The sequence below is a fragment of the Podarcis raffonei genome, chromosome 7 (genome assembly GCF_027172205.1).
Source record: "Podarcis raffonei isolate rPodRaf1 chromosome 7, rPodRaf1.pri, whole genome shotgun sequence".
NCBI classification, from domain to species: domain Eukaryota; kingdom Metazoa; phylum Chordata; class Lepidosauria; order Squamata; family Lacertidae; genus Podarcis; species Podarcis raffonei.
In genome coordinates this window covers 24,151,597-24,168,489 of record NC_070608.1, presented here as the reverse complement: position 1 = coordinate 24,168,489, position 16,893 = coordinate 24,151,597, and the positions used below count along the sequence as shown (strand labels likewise).

General features: G+C 44.6%; 1 protein-coding gene across 2 annotated transcripts; it reads left to right on the top strand.

Moving 5' to 3' along the window:
• The first annotated feature begins 406 nt into the window (after positions 1-406).
• Positions 407-7,098, top strand: KCNS2 (potassium voltage-gated channel modifier subfamily S member 2). 2 transcript variants are annotated; one of them, XM_053395567.1, is made up of 2 exons: positions 407-1,058; positions 2,453-7,098. In XM_053395567.1, the coding sequence occupies exon 2, from the start codon at positions 2,495-2,497 to the stop codon at positions 3,926-3,928; it is 1,434 nt and encodes a 477-aa protein (XP_053251542.1). In that variant the 5' UTR covers positions 407-1,058; positions 2,453-2,494; the 3' UTR covers positions 3,929-7,098. The 2 variants fall into 2 exon arrangements, with proteins under 2 accessions (XP_053251542.1, XP_053251541.1); XM_053395566.1 differs by having other exon boundaries at positions 409-1,801.
• Positions 7,099-16,893: the final 9,795 nt, after the last annotated feature.

Sequence of the window (16,893 nt, the reverse complement as noted above, 5' to 3'; positions counted from 1 at the left end):
GCTGGTCTGTCACAGCAGAACTGCTGGAGTGAGCCCTGCTTCCCACCTCTCCCGCTAAGGGAGAGATGTGGTGGCATTTTCTATGGAATGTTTTTGTAATCCAAAGCATCCTGAGGGCACCAGATAGGCAATGACTGGTCTAATGCGACACCCTTACAACAGTGACCAGACAAGTATCTCTGAGAAGCTGATACCTTCCCAGTTTTGTGTCTCAAAAACATCTGTGATTGGCATAGGCTGCCTCTGAACCTGGAGGTCAGACACTTTCCCCGCTTAATATGCAGCATCACCACCTACCCACAGGCACCTGAACATCTGGCTGAACATCTGGTGGTAGTGTGATGGCTTACACACAGAGAGAGAGAGAAGTGAATAGGAAAGGTGGCTAGCCGGTGTCCCAAGTGTGCGGACTACCTCTGAATGCACAAGGATTGTGAGAACAGCGAACTCACTGGAGAAGGAAGGGAGAACCAGGAGCCGTTGTGAACCAGCTGCCAATCCGTTTCGGCAAGGGTCCATTTCTGAAAACGGACTAGACACTCGCGGATCTCCCTGCTAAGACGGGAAAGCATTGCAAAGCAGGCAATTTCTGGACACGGAAGCGTGACTCGCTGGCTCTGGGGCGTCAGCGCGATGGGCTCGATCGCCACTGAGGGCAAGAGAGCTTCATGCTGTGATGAAAGCATTGCTCATGACAGATACTCTTATCTATACAGAAGGAGGCTGGCATCTGTGGCAGAGCTGTGTGTAGGTGGGGGAGAGGAAAGGCACCCCCCTCCCCACACTCAGGCAGGAATCGGTTCCCCTCGCACACGTACGGACTGGCTGCCTTGCCTGCCCGCGCCCTATTTTTCCCCACCATCGATGCCCGCAGGCGACGGGTCTTCTGTCGGTCAGCTCGCCAGCACAACACGCCCATTCCCTGCCTGCGCGCAGATCGAGTGAGCGCCCATCAGATAGTATCGCCTCGTTGCTAGCAGTGCCATTCGCAGTCCCGTCCCTTCCCGTGGCCCAGGAGCACGATGTCTTTGCGAACTTCGACCTTTAGAGCAAAAAAGGTGTAGGGGGGGATGTTGACTGTAGGTATTGTGGATTATGATTATGATGACTATTAGCAATCTGCACGGGGATGTGGGGTTAGGGGAGACAGGTGGGTAGGTGGGTGGTGGCTGCAGTCGCTCTAGAGCGATCGGTCCCATTCAGTCCCAAGACACGGAGCCAGGCTAGTTTTTGTGCACGCGGAGCCCCTGCAAAACCTGCCTTCCCTAAGAAAAGGTGTACATGGAGCGCATCGCTCTGTGGATCCCCTCCTCAGGTACCTCTCAACTGCAGCCCGACCGGAGGAAGAAGCAGGCGGCGCCCACCTTGGGTCGGGGTGCGGGGAGGCGTTCAATCCTCAGGCAGGGCTTGCCTGGAAAGTGTGGGGGGATGCCGGTGGTCGCCATGACTGCTGCTGCTGCAGCAGCTGCCGCCGCCACCGCCGCCTTCAACTGAGTCGGGAGGCGCGGCTGGAGAGGAGCTGTCCATTCAGCACCACGGCTCCGCGGCTTCGCTCTTGGTAGTAGCTCAACTCTCGGGCGTTGTAGGCGCTCCAGGATGTGAGCAACGCCCGCTGACACCTTCTCCGGGAAAGGGGCTGTCTGCCTACTTCCATCACACAAAAGGTTAGGCGGCGGATCGGTTCCTGGAGCCAAGACATCTTCAGCCTGGATGAAGGACCCCGCCCCAGCGATGCTCGAGTGGTGCTGGGGGAAGTTTCACGCTCCCAAACGGGGTCGCAGCAGCAACAGCAGCTCTTGAGGTAAACGGGGGTATGAGTATTTAAAGGGCGGGGGTTCCTATTTTGGTCGAACCTGGGGAGTTGGCCGTCGGAAACCACTGTCTCTCCTCGCCCTTTGTTATGATGGAGAGCGAGAGAGACCCGCACGCTTACTAAGAGGTATCTGGGAGGTAAAGCGAAGGAAGCAAGAGAGGCTTGCCTTCACTCCACTCGCCAGCGCTACAGACTTTGGGGGAAGACGCCTGCTAGTCTGTCACCTGGAGCTGTTTTGGCTGCCCATCCAACCATTAAAATCCATGCCCTATTTCCAGCAGCTCCACTCTTGCTAAAGGAGGGGCTGTGGCAGTCAAGGGCTATGCATGGTATTGTGCCAGTTACAGCACTGCCAGAGGATGTGCACGGAAAGAAAAAGAGGGGAAAGGGCCAAGGAACCACAGGGTGTCCATTTGTGGATTTAGCACTCATTAAGCGATCCCCTCACCTGTAGTGGAGAACAAAAGCTACACCTTAAAGAACGGAGCCTCTTTGTGGTAATCTGTTAATATGTGTGGGGTGCTTTGGATGTAAGACTATTTTTCGACCCAAATTAAACACAAAAGGGTGGGGGTAGGAAGAATTAAGAATCCCCTCACTACTGGATAACACTGAATGCCTCCTTTAATTATTCCATAGGTCTTCTCTCCCTGCCCCATATAGATTTGGAAGACACTCACTATGACAGGGCTGAGTCTGAGGGATTTATCAGAGGCTGATTTTGAAGACAGTGAAATCAGCATCAATGTCGGAGGCTTTAAGAAAAAGATGAGATCCAACACATTGTTGAGATTCCCTGAAACGAGGCTGGGTAAACTGCTGAGCTGCAATTCAAAGGAGTCGATTCTAGAGCTTTGTGATGATTACGACGACACTAAGAACGAGTTCTACTTTGACAGGAACCCTGAACTTTTCCCTTATGTGTTGCATTTTTATAACACTGGAAAGCTGCATGTGATGGGTGAGCTCTGCGTGTTTTCCTTCAGTCAGGAAATCGAATATTGGGGAATCAATGAATTCTTTATTGATTCTTGCTGCAGTTACAGCTACCATGGGAGGAAAATGGAACCAGACCAAGAAAAATGGGAAGATCACAGTGATCAGGAAAGTACCACCTCTTCCTTTGATGAGATCTTGGCCTTCTACAATGATGCTGCTAAGTTTGACAAGCAACCCTTTGGGAAAGTCAGGCGGCAGCTGTGGTTAGCTTTAGACAACCCTGGCTACTCTGTCTTGAGCCGAATATTCAGTGTCCTCTCCATCGTGGTTGTTCTTGGATCCATAGTAACCATGTGCCTCAACAGCCTCTCAGACTTTCAGATTGTTAATAGCAATGGGAACTCTGAGGAAGACCCTCGATTTGAAATTGTGGAACATTTCGGTATTGCGTGGTTCACTTTTGAGCTGGTGGCAAGGTTTGCCGTGGCCCCAGACTTCTTGAAGTTTTTTAAGCATGCACTCAATCTAATTGACCTAATGTCCATCCTTCCATTTTACATCACTTTAATTGTTAACTTGGTGGTGGAAAGTAGCCCTGCTTTAGCTAATTTGGGTAGAGTAGCCCAAGTCCTGAGACTGATGAGGATATTCCGTATCTTAAAACTTGCACGGCACTCAACAGGCCTTAGATCTCTTGGAGCCACCCTCAAGTATAGTTACAAGGAGGTAGGGCTTCTCCTGTTATACCTATCTGTTGGAATCTCTATATTCTCTGTAGTGGCTTACACAATTGAAAAAGAGGAAAACAGGGCCCTGGAGACCATCCCTGCTTGCTGGTGGTGGGCTACAGTTAGCATGACCACAGTTGGTTATGGAGATGTTGTCCCAGTGACCACGGCAGGCAGGCTGACAGCTTCTGCATGCATCCTAGCTGGCATCTTGGTAGTGGTCCTCCCTATCACACTCATTTTCAACAAGTTCTCCCACTTTTACAGGCGCCAAAAACAGCTAGAAAGTGCTATGAGGAGCTGTGATTTTGGGGATGGGATGAAAGTTGTCCCTTCAGTCAACTTAAGGGACTACTATGCCTACAAAGTTAAATCTCTTATGGCCAGTCTCACAAACATGAGCAGGAGCACCCCAAGTGAACTAAGTCTGAATGATTCACTGCATTAGTCTCTGGTTCTAAGACCAGTTTGCATGATGGAAAACCAAGAGCTGTACTTATGTGTGTTGTTTTTCCTCACCCCGGCATCTAATATCATCAATTAAGCACCATGGGCAGGTCCACATAACCATTCTTCCTCCACCACCATCCTTTTTTTGGCAGTAATCTTTCAGTAGCAATTCATATGCACTTGAGTCTTGTGAATGGTTCATCGTACATTCGGATTTAGAGACAACATGCATTTTGAAGTTTGTTCAGCTTGTGCTAGCTTGCAATTGGAAGTGGTTGAACCCATCACAAAGCCATGGTGCACATAAATACCATCACATGCAAAGGGCCACCTAATGGGAAAAATGGTTGTGGGAATACACTTACTTTGGCAATTGTGAAGAATATAAAGTTTACTTACAGAACGATACGTGGTGCATTTTCATCTAGCTACATAGAAACAGCCTCCTGGTTTTTCTATGCAGCTGTATTTGTCTCCATGATGTGTAGTGCTGGTGATGTTGAGCTTCTTTGTCACATGCATATTTTGCTTTGGAAGTCCTTGTGAGAGAACCGAAAAGAATATTTCCAGGAAGACTACAGAAACAAATCACCTGCAAAGCTGGAAATGTGGCTATCCCAGTTCCATGCACGCTTGTGATACAGTAAAAAGGCCAGACAGTTAAATCACTCCTTTGTTTAAGGCCATTATAAAGCAGCTATAACACCCAGATTGTATTTCCAAAACCACTTGCCGCTATCATACTTTACTAGTTAATTGAGAATTCACTTGGGGAATCACTGCCCGTTTATGAGAAGTAAAGCTGTTGTAACCATAATTGTGCAGCTTCAATTGAGTTTGATTATTCTGAAGAAATGGGAAGCAATTTTCAGCAACCCCTACTCTAAAGTGTGATAGAATATTGGGAGAGAGTGACAGAATGTTGGGGATCGATCAATAAATAGACAGACAGAATGATTTCCAAGACCAGTAAGTGCATATTTTTATTTCTTCTGGGTGTCATTGATAAGACTCTCGTTCACAGGAACTGATCTGTGATGACAGATTTCAAAAAGTTATCTCCCATCAGCTCCTGCTCCTGAAACATGCATTAGGCCACCCTCTCAAAAAGAGCCTTAAAAAGAAAGAAAGAAAATACCCACTTTTGTGCTGAAGGAAATATTTAAGGCCTAATCTCCCTAGACATCAGAAACTGATACCAACTCTTAACTTCAGTATAATCTTTCATGCTCAGAATTTACATCTCTCTCTCTCTCTCTCTCTCTCTCTCTCTCTCTCACACACACACACACACACACACACACACACACACACAATGTCTGAGCTAAGGGATCAACATTAGAAGATATTCTTACAGCTGACTAGTAAAAAGAAATACACCAAATCCAGTGGTAAAGGCAGCAATGTAATATGCAAGCTGACAACGTGAATGGCTTTAAAATAGATTAGACAAATTCATGGAGGATAATGTTATCAGTGGCTACTAGCTATACTCTGCCTCCACAGAGTATTGTGGACACAATCCTCTGCTTTCACAGTGGGAGGCATATACTTCTGAATACCAGTTCCTAGAAACCACAGAAGCAGAGAGTGCTCTTGAACTTAGGTCCTGCTTGCTGGTTTCCCACAGGTGTTTGGTGGTCAACCATTGTGAGAGCAGGATGCTGGACTAGATGGGCAATTGGCCTGATTGAGCAGGCTTTTCTTACGCTCTTTGTTTCTGAGAGGGAGCCACAGGTTCCAGTGAGAAGGATGGAGAGGACACATTATATTTTAACATTTGAATGGGAGGCCATTTCCTAAGGGGACCTAAATTCACGTTCAGGAGGCTTACTATGAAACAAATAAACCATACCCATAAAGAGAGCACACATCTCTACTCAAATGTGACACCCACTGAGTTCAATGGGGCTTGTTTCCAGGTAAGGGTTATAGGACTGTAGCCTCAAACAATTATCTCAAGCAAGGGTTCCCAAACTGTTGTCTATGGACCACCACTGGTCCACAAAGTTCATTCAGGTGATCCACAGTAAAAAGACAATAAAAAACATACAGCATCTAACACAGAACATTACAATTGCTACAACTGGCAGAAAAACAATTGACTGGTCGTCCAAGACCCTCAGCATTTTACAAGTGGTCTGAGGGCAGGGGGGAATTTGTGAAACCACTGATCTAAAAATTCTGGCTGAAGGAATCTAACTGATCTCTTAGGGGAGGTGGTTCCACACTACAGTTTCATAATATATATGTTGGCCAGTCCTACCATTAGACAAAGTGAGTCATGCTCCCAGCCATTTTCCTCTGCTAGAGGAAATGGCATATGCTCCATGATTTGTCTTGCCACTGCCACCATCCTCTTAGAGGATATGGAGGATGCTATAAGCTTACCAATGATGAAACAAGATTCAAGTGCCGGTCAAGTCAGCTTTTGTACAAGGAAAGGAGAGAGGAAACCATCTTGTCCTTTGCCTCAGGCAGCAAAATATTTTGGGCCAGCCTTGCACATACACAAGGCTAAAGAGATGTTGGCACTACGCTTTGAGTCCATGCTTTCACCAACCCAGAAGTTCATTTCCAAGTTGAAAAATGCTGTGGCCTTCTCAGCTGGTGGCCCTCTCTCAGCCTGCGACAGCGTTCAAACCATATTAGATGAGCATTCAACTAGATTGAAAGTTGTTTGCATTGTATGGGAGTCTGGGTGGTCTCAGAGAATGTTTAATGCTAAATAGTCCAGCACCATACATTGCGTGGAAATAAGTCTCACTGATTTCAGCAAGACTTATTTCTACATCATGGACACATCGTCAATCTGGGGAATAAATTCTTCTGCACACGAACACACTTCCAAAACATCCCCCAACTCTGAAGTGACTCTTACCAATATGTGTAATTCTGGGTGCTTATCAGAATCCTTGCAGAGCTTTGGATCATGGTGCAAGATTAGGCAGCTTTCCTATTTAAGAACTTGTGTTAAAAGGACTGAGTCACTACTCCTGATTACTCCTATTTCTAATCAGGTGCAGAAGTGTGGTGTGATTTACCCTCCAATGTGGCAGGATCATAGAGTCTGCCAGTTTACCAAATGGTTTACATGAACATTATGGTAAGGCTACTACTTGTTAAATGATTGTGTGTAGTCACAAAAAAGAATGGTCCTACTTGTGATTTGTTGGATTTAGTGTTTTGATAGCTGCCTTGGACCGTGTCAAACCACATGCCCTTCCAGCTCAGTTATTTGTCTACTCTGGCAGTGGTTCTCCAGGGTCTCAGAGAAAGTATTTCCATCAGGCGCCGCCTGATTCTCTTAAAAATGGAAATGCCAGAGATTGAGCCTGGGACTCTCTGCATGCCAATTGTGTGCTCTACCCACTAGGGTAGGATCTCTCCTTATTTATGCCTCTGTATTAAAAGTCAATACATTCATCAAAGTAGAAAGACTTGCATTATTTACAAATTAAATCTTTCCCAAGCCATGTCCTCAGAAGAAAAATGTGAGTGAGAGATCGGGGTGAAATAATTGAGGGCATCGGGAATTATCCTGAGGCAGCTGGAGGTTAAATGAGAAGTTTGTGTTTCTGATTCCCCCCCCCCCTAAGAAATCCTAATCCCATTTTACCACTGAAGGGTTGAATTGAAAGTGTATATAAATAATACAGCAGGTAGAGTTTTAGTACAGTATATATGGGTTATATACTGACTAAGCCAACCCAGTATATAACCCATATATACTGGGAAAGTTTGGTCAGTAGAGTATGAGACTCTATAATAATAATAATAATAATAATAATAATAATAATAATAATAATTTTTATTTTTATTTATACCCCAGCTCCCAACAAAATATTAAAAACATGATAAAACATCAAATATTAAAAACTTCCCTAAACAGGGCTGCCTTCAGATGTCTTCTAAAAGTCAGATAGTTGTTTATCTCCTTGACATCTGATGGAAGGCTGTTCCATAGGGTAGGTGCCACTACCAAGAAGGCCCTCTGCCTGGTTCCCTGTAGCTTCACTTCTCACAGTGAAGGAACCGCCAGAAGGCCCTCGGAGCTGGACCTCAGTGTCCAGGCTGAACAATGGGGTGGAGATGCTCCTCTTAATCTCAGGGTCATGGGTTTGGGCCCCACATAGGGCAAAAAAATCCTACATTGCAGTGGGTTGGGCTAGATGACCCTCAGGGTCCCTTCCAACTCTATAGTTCTATGATTCTAAATGATACATACTTGAATTATCTGACCTGGGCCTCATCTAGATGTGTGGAAATTGCCAAAATCCTTGTGGCAAAAATAATGACCACTTACCGGCTTGAACCCAGGAGCGGCAACTGCGATGCGGTTCAGCAGTCAGGAGTCGGGGGTGGTTCCCTGGTCTTCCCGCACAATTGATGGATGATGTCAAATGCAAAACAAAAAACTCCCTGGATTCTTAAATCCAGTTAAAAAAATTAAAACCCCTTAGATTTTTCCTCACTGCTGTTTTGGCCAATGGCAAGAATTAATTTCTTTGGTATTAAAACAAAAAACTCCCTGGATTCTTAAACCAACTATCCTTTTAACTTCTAGCCCAAAGGAGTTGCAAGTTCCCTCCAGCTCACAGATTCCTCCAGCTTTAGTCAGGAACACAGGGAAGCTGCCATCTGCTGAGTCAGACCATTGCTCCACCTAGTTCTACATTTTTGGAATGGGTTGGCAGAGGCTTCACGGGCATCTGTAGGAATTTTTATGGGGTGCGGGTGTGACTAAAACACTGAAAGTTTCTCCTTTTTAAAAAACCAAGAAGAATAATGGCTGTACATTTTCCTCGTATCTCAGGTTCTACAGGTGCTAGAAACGTCCTCTTTTAAATAAATGAAATTTTGAACTATTGAGATTATGGTTCATCAAGAAGGGGTATGACAACTGCCCCCCCACTCTTTGCAGACACCCATAAGTGGCTTTCCAGAGTTTCAGGCAGGATTGACCCTTGGGCACACAGGACACATGCCCTGATGCTGAGATATGACTTTTCCCCATTAGTCACATTTGGGGCACATAAATTAGTTTCAGATTATTCCCTGTTATAGTTTGATTATTGACTGAGGCTAGGCTTCGTTGAAACTGCAGAAATGGGTTTAAATATTCTCAACGTTGCATTTTACTACGAAAAATGAATGGCTCAACAGAGACCAATGTCTGTTTTTATTGCATTGTTTGGAAGAAATTTTCATTAATGCTTTTAAATGCATTCAAGTGCTTTGATTAATATGGGCTTAACAAATAAAACATGTTGCAGTTTAGCCTGAAGTCACTGTCCCAGTTCAATAGAATAACTAACAATGCTACAGTGAAACTTCTCACACCATGAGTTTAGAAAATGATGACTCATTAAGACTTTATTTTGCCAGTGAAACTGTTGGGTTGAAATATGGAAACTATTTTAAAAGAACGAGCCAAGCACACATCTATCAAAACTGTAGCAAACTGGACGCGCTGAATGCAAAATTCCCCAAACCTGGAGAATGACAGAAGAAAATAAACCACAGGCCAGTCTATGGCTTACATTGTTTTCTGAGAAGACCAAAGTGAAGACTTAGCCAAGTAAAGGACCCCATTCCTTTACAAGTAGTAACTGATGAAGCAGGAAAATAACAGGGGACGGGGAGGTAGATACCTGGGTCACATCCATACCATACATTTAAAGAACATTTATACCACCTTAACAGTCATGGCTTCCCCCAAACTTGGTACCTCAGGTTAAGAACTTAATTCGTTCTGGAGGTCCATTCTTAAACTGAAAATGTTCTTAACCTGAGGTACCACTTTAGCTAATGGGGCCTTCCGCTGCCACCGCTCAATTTCTGTTCTCATCCTGAGGTAAATTTCTTAACCTGAGGTACTATTTCTGGGTTAGCGGAGTCTGTAACCTGAAGCGTCTGTAACCTGAAATGTCTGTAACCCGAGGTACCACTGTAGTCCCCAGGTTTTAGTCCACTAGAGCAGGCTGGGCCTAGTATCAGATGCAACCCAGAGGAGCTATAAGTTGACAGAGGGGGAGAGAAGAAAGGCAAAGGAGGATTCCCATTTCTACCATTTTGGCCAGTCCTGTGTGAGGCACCGTTTCCATGCAGCAATCGCCGACAGGGTCAAACTAACCTATGTATAAATAAGGATCCTTCTTGTGCTCATTGGACATTGCTGGGGGCAGTGCTGCTGCCTGTTACATGTTTGCAGTGTAATCGCTGATCTGCTCGTTGTTGTGTGCCTGCTTGCTCTCTCTCTGTGTGTGCCACTTAAAGGACACATATCTGGCCTCAGTGGAAAACACTGAGCACATGTGACTATGACTGTATCTGTATAGAAATGGGATCTTTAGCATATAAGTATATTCAGATTAAGGCACTTCCAGCTGAGCAACTTACTTTGTTAAAAGGATTACAATTTGTTATGGAACTGAGGCTTCTAATATAAAGTCAACTTGTGCCACTGGGGGGGAAAACATATCATACATCCCTTTTGGCAGCCTAGGAATTGTTTTAGAATTTGCAGTGAAGTAATTAATACTTGCTCAGGTTTAGTGAGAGTCAACATTAATTATATTAGCTGCTAATTGTACTTTTCAGCAGACTTAAGGATTATTATTTTTTTTGTAGTGGCTTAACAATGTGTTTTCACTGATTAATTGATCAAGCAATTTGCAAATTCAATTCTATACCACCTTAATGCACTTCCTGGAAGTTCTTGTAGTTTCAAATATCAAGAAATTGATCACAGATTAACCCCCATACAATGTCTCCTGAATCCAATTACATGAGTCTATAGCCAGTACTAAATGGGTGCTTTCCTCTGGAAAAAGCAGGAGTTAAATCAGTTGTGACTCATGAGTCTTTATTTATTATTGCACTTATTATTTGTGTTTCCATTACAAAATGCACCCCAAAGCAACTTACTCAATGCATTCTTACCTCATTCTTCAGCAGAAAAGGCTCCCAGAGTAGCTTACACCAGATCAGTAACTAACAAGACAGCCCTTGCAGGCTTACAGTCTAAAAACACAACACAAAAGGAAAAGAAGAGAAACAAGCAACCTCAGGCAACAGTTCTTAAAGTTATAAACCAGCTGAAATGGTAATAGTTCAGGGAGAGGAGAGCTGGTCTCTCAACACAGCCAATGGAATGCCTCGCTTTTCCATCTCTCCTTCTGACGGCTGAGCCTAGATGACCACTGAGATTTTACATGCCTTAAAACTGGCCTTTAGAGCTAGTTTGCTAGCAGATTGGTTGGGAGGCAAGTCTGAGTTATAGCAGAGGTGGACAAATTGTGGCCTTCCAGATGTTGCTGCACTACAACTGCTCCCATCCCTCCCTATTGGCCAAGCAGGTAGGAGCTCATGGGAAATGGAGGCCAACAACATTGTTTTGTGCGTGTTACTATGTTGTGTGTTCTTTCCCAGCCAGCCAGATGGGCGGGGTAGAAATAAATTATTATTATTATTATTTCTGTTTGTATTGCAAAATGCCCTGTGAACCTTGGATGAAGGGCACCACCTCAAGGACCAACATCTGCCCACCGCTGAGCTTCATGGAGCTTGGAAGTTTGGTTTTTCCCTTTTCCTCCAGTACTGGAAACACTTATTACCTTATTTAAGGGACCTGGGCTGACACGGAATAGAAGCAACAAACTCCTTCATACTTGCAGGAAGCTACTGTAATGAAGCAAACACTAGAAATGTGTTCTCTATAATCAGTTATGGTGGACCGTGGGCGCCACAGTCTCAGAATGAAGTCTTACCCAGGCCCAGATATAGTCACAAGGGGCAGACAGTAAGCACACTTTCCTATGCAAAGAATCCCATACCTTGAAATCTGCTATCGTCTAGAGAGTGAAGTAGTTGGATAATGGTTCAGAGGAGATGAATTCATGGTGGAACAACCCAATGCTACTGAAAGTGACATGTAGCAACCCAAAATTGTAATAGATACAAAAATAAAAATAATTATCACCACCCACCCCTCACTTGCACATCCCAGGGCAGGTTAAAACAATTTAATATTCAGTACAGTGGTACTTCGGGTTAAGAACTTAATTCGTTCTGGAGGTCCGTTCTTAACCTGAAACTGTTCTTAACCTGAAGACCACTTTAGCTAATGGGGCCTCCCACTGCCTGAGCACCGCTGCCACACGATTTCTGTTCTTATCCTGAACAAAATTCTTAACCCAAGGTACTATTTCTGGATTAGCAGAGTCTATAGCCTGAAGCATCTGTAACCCAAGGTACCACTGTATTAAAACAGTTAAAACAGATTACTTTAACGGGAATAGGGTGGGTCCTGAACATACTAGTATACTAACATATATTAATGTTCAATAAACATGCTAATTTGCCAGGATGTGGACAGGCAGAGCCAACAGTGGGGAAAAAACCCAAGTTTTATACATGGGTATAGCCAGGATTAGGGACGCGGATGGCGCTGTGGGTTAAACCACAGAGCCTAAGACTTGTTGATCATAAGGTCGGCGGTTCAAATTCCCGCGACGGGGTGAGCTCCCGTTGCTCGGTCCCTGCTCCTGCCAACCTAGTAGTTCAAAAGCACGTCAAAGTGCAAGTAGATAAATAGGTACTGCTCCGGCGGGAAGGTAAACAGCGTTTCCGTGTGCTGCTCTGGTTCGCCAGAAGCGGCTTAGTCATGCTGGCCGCATGACCCGGAAGCTGTACACCAGCTCCCTCGGCCAATAAAGCGAGATGGGGGCCGCAACCCCAGAGTCGGCCATGACTGGACCTAATGGTCAGGGGTCCCTTTATCTTTACCTTTATAGCCAGGATTTATTGGGGGGGCAGAACCGAGTTGTCTGTGATGCAGTTGGTCAGTTAATCTGGCATTTCCATTTATTTACTTGATTTGGGGGGGGGCAGCTACGCCCATGGCACTTCCTGATTGCTGAGGGATAAGAGTGTGAATGAGCTAATGGCCTCATGTCCAGCTTGTGGACTTCCTATAGGCATTTGGTCAACCAATGTGAGAACAGAATGCTAGACTCATTTACTGACAACAGCAAAGAACTCCAGCAGAATCTTAACTAAATTGTCTTTCTGGAGGGGGGTTGTATTTTATTAAGCTGAGTATTAATGAAAAGTGGTCCCTTCTGTTCCAAACCGCCCCCCTCCTTGCCAGTAAACAGAAGGCACAGAGTTCTCATTTTCTCTTTGGTAGATTGGGGACTCGGCAAAGCAGCAATAATACTCAGAGGTGCTAAATCAATATGACATGACCTTTCGGCTCTTGCACAACAAGTCCTCTCCCCCCAGGCCCAGCTGTGCAATTGTTCCTAGTGACGTGCTTCTCAAACTGACTGTCCTTTACTGTATCGGTTATTTACTTTCATTGACAACAGGCTTTGTGGTCGTTGTTGTTTTAAGTTTCCTAACTCTGTCTAACGGCATTTGGATAGCATTCATCTTGCTGTCACCATTTCTGTTCCTTGGAAAGCTCTCACACCACCGCTCTTCCTTTGGTTAGCTTGCCTGACTTTCAACAGAATTTCACCTGGGGCGAATTTGGTCCAGTGTTTCTACTTTCCAGCTGTGTGCAAGGAGGCAGGGATGTAATGACATCCCCCCCCCCAGGCTTTTAGAAGTATCTTAAGCAAAACGTATCCTAAAGAGAGAACAAGTATTTTCCATCAGAGAATAATAAGGTACTGTATTAAGAAAAGAGACAGCACATAAAGAATTATATAGAACAAATTGCTGGCTTCTTTTCTATCTAAGAGTCTCCCCTAAGCCTTCTATTGTTTTGTTTTAAACGCTGGATCCTGTGTCGGTCCCAAAGAAACTTTTCACAATCCACAGACAGGCAAGACCAACCAAAATATCACAAAAATACTGAGCCAGCTTTTGAGTTCTCTGCAAACTTTAAGTTAAGCAAAATGGGGGAGGTGTTGGGTTGATGTTGAAACCTCAAAGACTTCATTTAATGCAAGGCTGAAGGTGGCATATGAGGGGAGATCATATTCTTAGGGTGCAGTCCTACATCCACTAGCCGGGGAGTAAACCCATGAAACTCCATAGGACTTACTGCTAGGCAGACACCAAAGGATCTGCACTGTTAATTGAACTACAGTGGAACCTTGGTTGTCGAACGTCATCCATTCTAGAAGACTGTTCGACTTCTGAAATGTTCAGCAACCGAGACACAAAGTGCTGTTGGCAATTTCCATTGAGAAAATTGAGAAACGCGCCTTGGAAGCCGTTCGACGTCTGAGGCGTGTTCGAAAATGGAAGCAATTACTTCCGGATTTTCAGCATTCGGGTTCCAAAATATTCGGCTTTTGAGATGCTCAAAAACCGAGGTTCCACTGTAGTTTCTACTATAAGAATGGGGAACCTGTGGTGTTCTGGAAGCTGTTGGGCATTGACCCCGGTCATATGGAATCAAATTCTATTTCAGCCAGGAAGCTCACACAGGAGCATGGGTGAAAGAGCCACTCTCTCAGCAAAAACTTTTGCACTAAATTGAGGTGCCTCTTTGGAGCTCAGTGTTGTCTGGCTTTCAATTTCATCTGTTGTTGTTTTTTAAATGTTTCCTGAATATATTTACAAACAGAAGCATTCTGCTGGGTAACAGCTTGTAATACAGTCCTTGTGGCCTGGATGAGATATATATCAACTAAGCTACATATACTCAAATCCCTAAATAGTTTGGTTATAAATTCTGCAGTTTTAAAGAGGAATAATACCCTCTATATCTATTACACAAACACTCATATACACATTCCTGTTAACATTCCTGATTATTTCCCCTCCACATTTGACCATGGAACACCTGACAGCTTTGGGTATATAAACAGAGCTGATCATTTCATTTACCAGTTGAACAAGGTTTAGGTTCAGCAAATCCTTGCACAGAACAATCGAGTAGCTACCAGTAACTTAAGGAATATTGCATTATAGAACATAAACAAACCTGGATGCCATCGGATTTCCCTTAAAGTAGAGCAATCAAGTCTTCAATATCCTTGACTAATAGAAGGGACCACTACGAAAACAGCCTATGGTTACATTCAGTCAACAATTTGTATCATATGTGCACAACCACAATCATCACACTTAAAACTTTTCTCCTGTTCAGAAGGATTTTCTACCAACAAGGCAGACATTTCTCATGCCCAAGGACAAATGAAAGCTTATAGTCACAACAAGATATTCAATTTTTATTGATTACTAATTAATTGTGACTATTGTTTTTTATTTGCTAAGCAGCAGATCCTCAGCAAGCATTGCATTGGGCCTCCTGTTACCCTTCACACTAGCATAAAGGCAGGTATCTGAAAGAATTACCATCAAATGGCATTAAGTTGTTTCAACTTTACAAATGTATCCTGAGAAGTATATGGTGCACAGTGGCTCTTTCCCATCCCTTCATAAAGGTAAACAAGATGAATTTTAACAGGGAGAAATGTAAAGTATTGCACTTGGGCAAAAAAAATGAGAGGCACAAATACAAGATGGGTGACACCTGGCTTGAGAGCATTACATGTGAAAAGGATCTAGGAGTCTTGGTTGACCACAAACTTGACATGAGCCAACAGTGTGACGCGGCAGCTAAAAAAGCCAATGCAATTCTGGGCTGCATCAATAGGAGTATAGCATCTAGATCAAGGGAAGTAATAGTGCCACTGTATTCTGCTCTGGTCAGACCTCACCTGGAGTACTGTGTCCAGTTCTGGGCACCACAGTTCAAGAAGGACACTGACAAGCTGGAACGTGTCCAGAGGAGGGCAACCAAAATGGTCAAAGGCCTGGAAACGATGCCTTATGAGGAACGGCTAAGGGAGCTGGGCATGTTTAGCCTGGAGAAGAGGAGGTTAAGGGGTGATATGATAGCCATGTTCAAATATATAAAAGGATGTCACATAGAGGAGGGAGAAAGGTTGTTTTCTGCTGCTCCAGAGAAGCGGACACGGAGCAATGGATCCAAACTACAAGAAAGAAGATTCCACCTAAACATTAGGAAGAACTTCCTGACAGTAGGAGCTGTTCGACAGTGGAATTTGCTGCCAAGGAGTGTGGTGGAGTCTCCTTCTTTGGAGGTCTTTAAGCAGAGGCTTGACAACCATATGTCAGGAGTGCTCTGATTGTGTTTCCTGCTTGGCAGGGGGTTGGACTCGATGGCCCTTGTGGTCTCTTCCAACCTATGATTCTATGATTCTATGATTCTAAAGGTAAAGGGACCTCTGACCATTAGGTCCAGTCGTGACTGACTCTGGGGTTGCGGCGCTCATCTCGCTTTATTGGCTGAGGGAGCCAGCGTACAGCTTCCGGGTCACGTGGCCAGCATGACTAAGCCGCTTCTGGCGAACCAGAGCAGCGCACGGAAATGCCGTTTACCTTCCCGCCGGAGTGGTACCTATTTATCTACTTGGACTTTGACGTGCTTTCGAACTGCTAGGTTGTCAGGAGCAGGGACCAAGCAACAGGAGCTCACCCCGTCACGGGGATTCGAACCTCCGACCTTCCGCTCGGCAAGTCCTAGGGTCTGTGGTTTAACCCACAGCGCCACCCGTGTCCCGTGTAACATTTAACCAAGCCTAATTTATCGTGGAGCAATGAGGAAGGAGCAACAATGTTGGAGAAGCGACAAGCCTTTTAAGTAGAGATCTTTCCCTACTGCATCTGTACTGGAATGGTTTTTAGGTTTTTTACTTCTTGTGTGTTTGCTGCTCTGAGCTCCTTTAATAGTTGAGAGAGAGAAAGTGAGAATTAAAAGGTGTACCAAGCAAAACAACTAAACATTTATTTTGCTTCAAATTGTGGAGTGGGGATGGGGAAGGAGAAGAATGGAAATGATGAACATTGGAATCTGCCACATACCAAGTCAAAGCATTGGTCCATCTAGCTCAGCACTGTCTACAATTATAGGCAACATCTCTCTAGGATTCTAAATGGCATTCTCTCCTTGTCTTTCCTGGAGATGCTGGGGAT

Excerpts from the sequence above, each read along its gene's own strand:
- KCNS2 (XM_053395567.1), top strand. The coding sequence starts at position 2,495 with ATGACAGGGCTGAGTCTGAGGGATTTATCAGAGGCTGATTTTGAAGAC.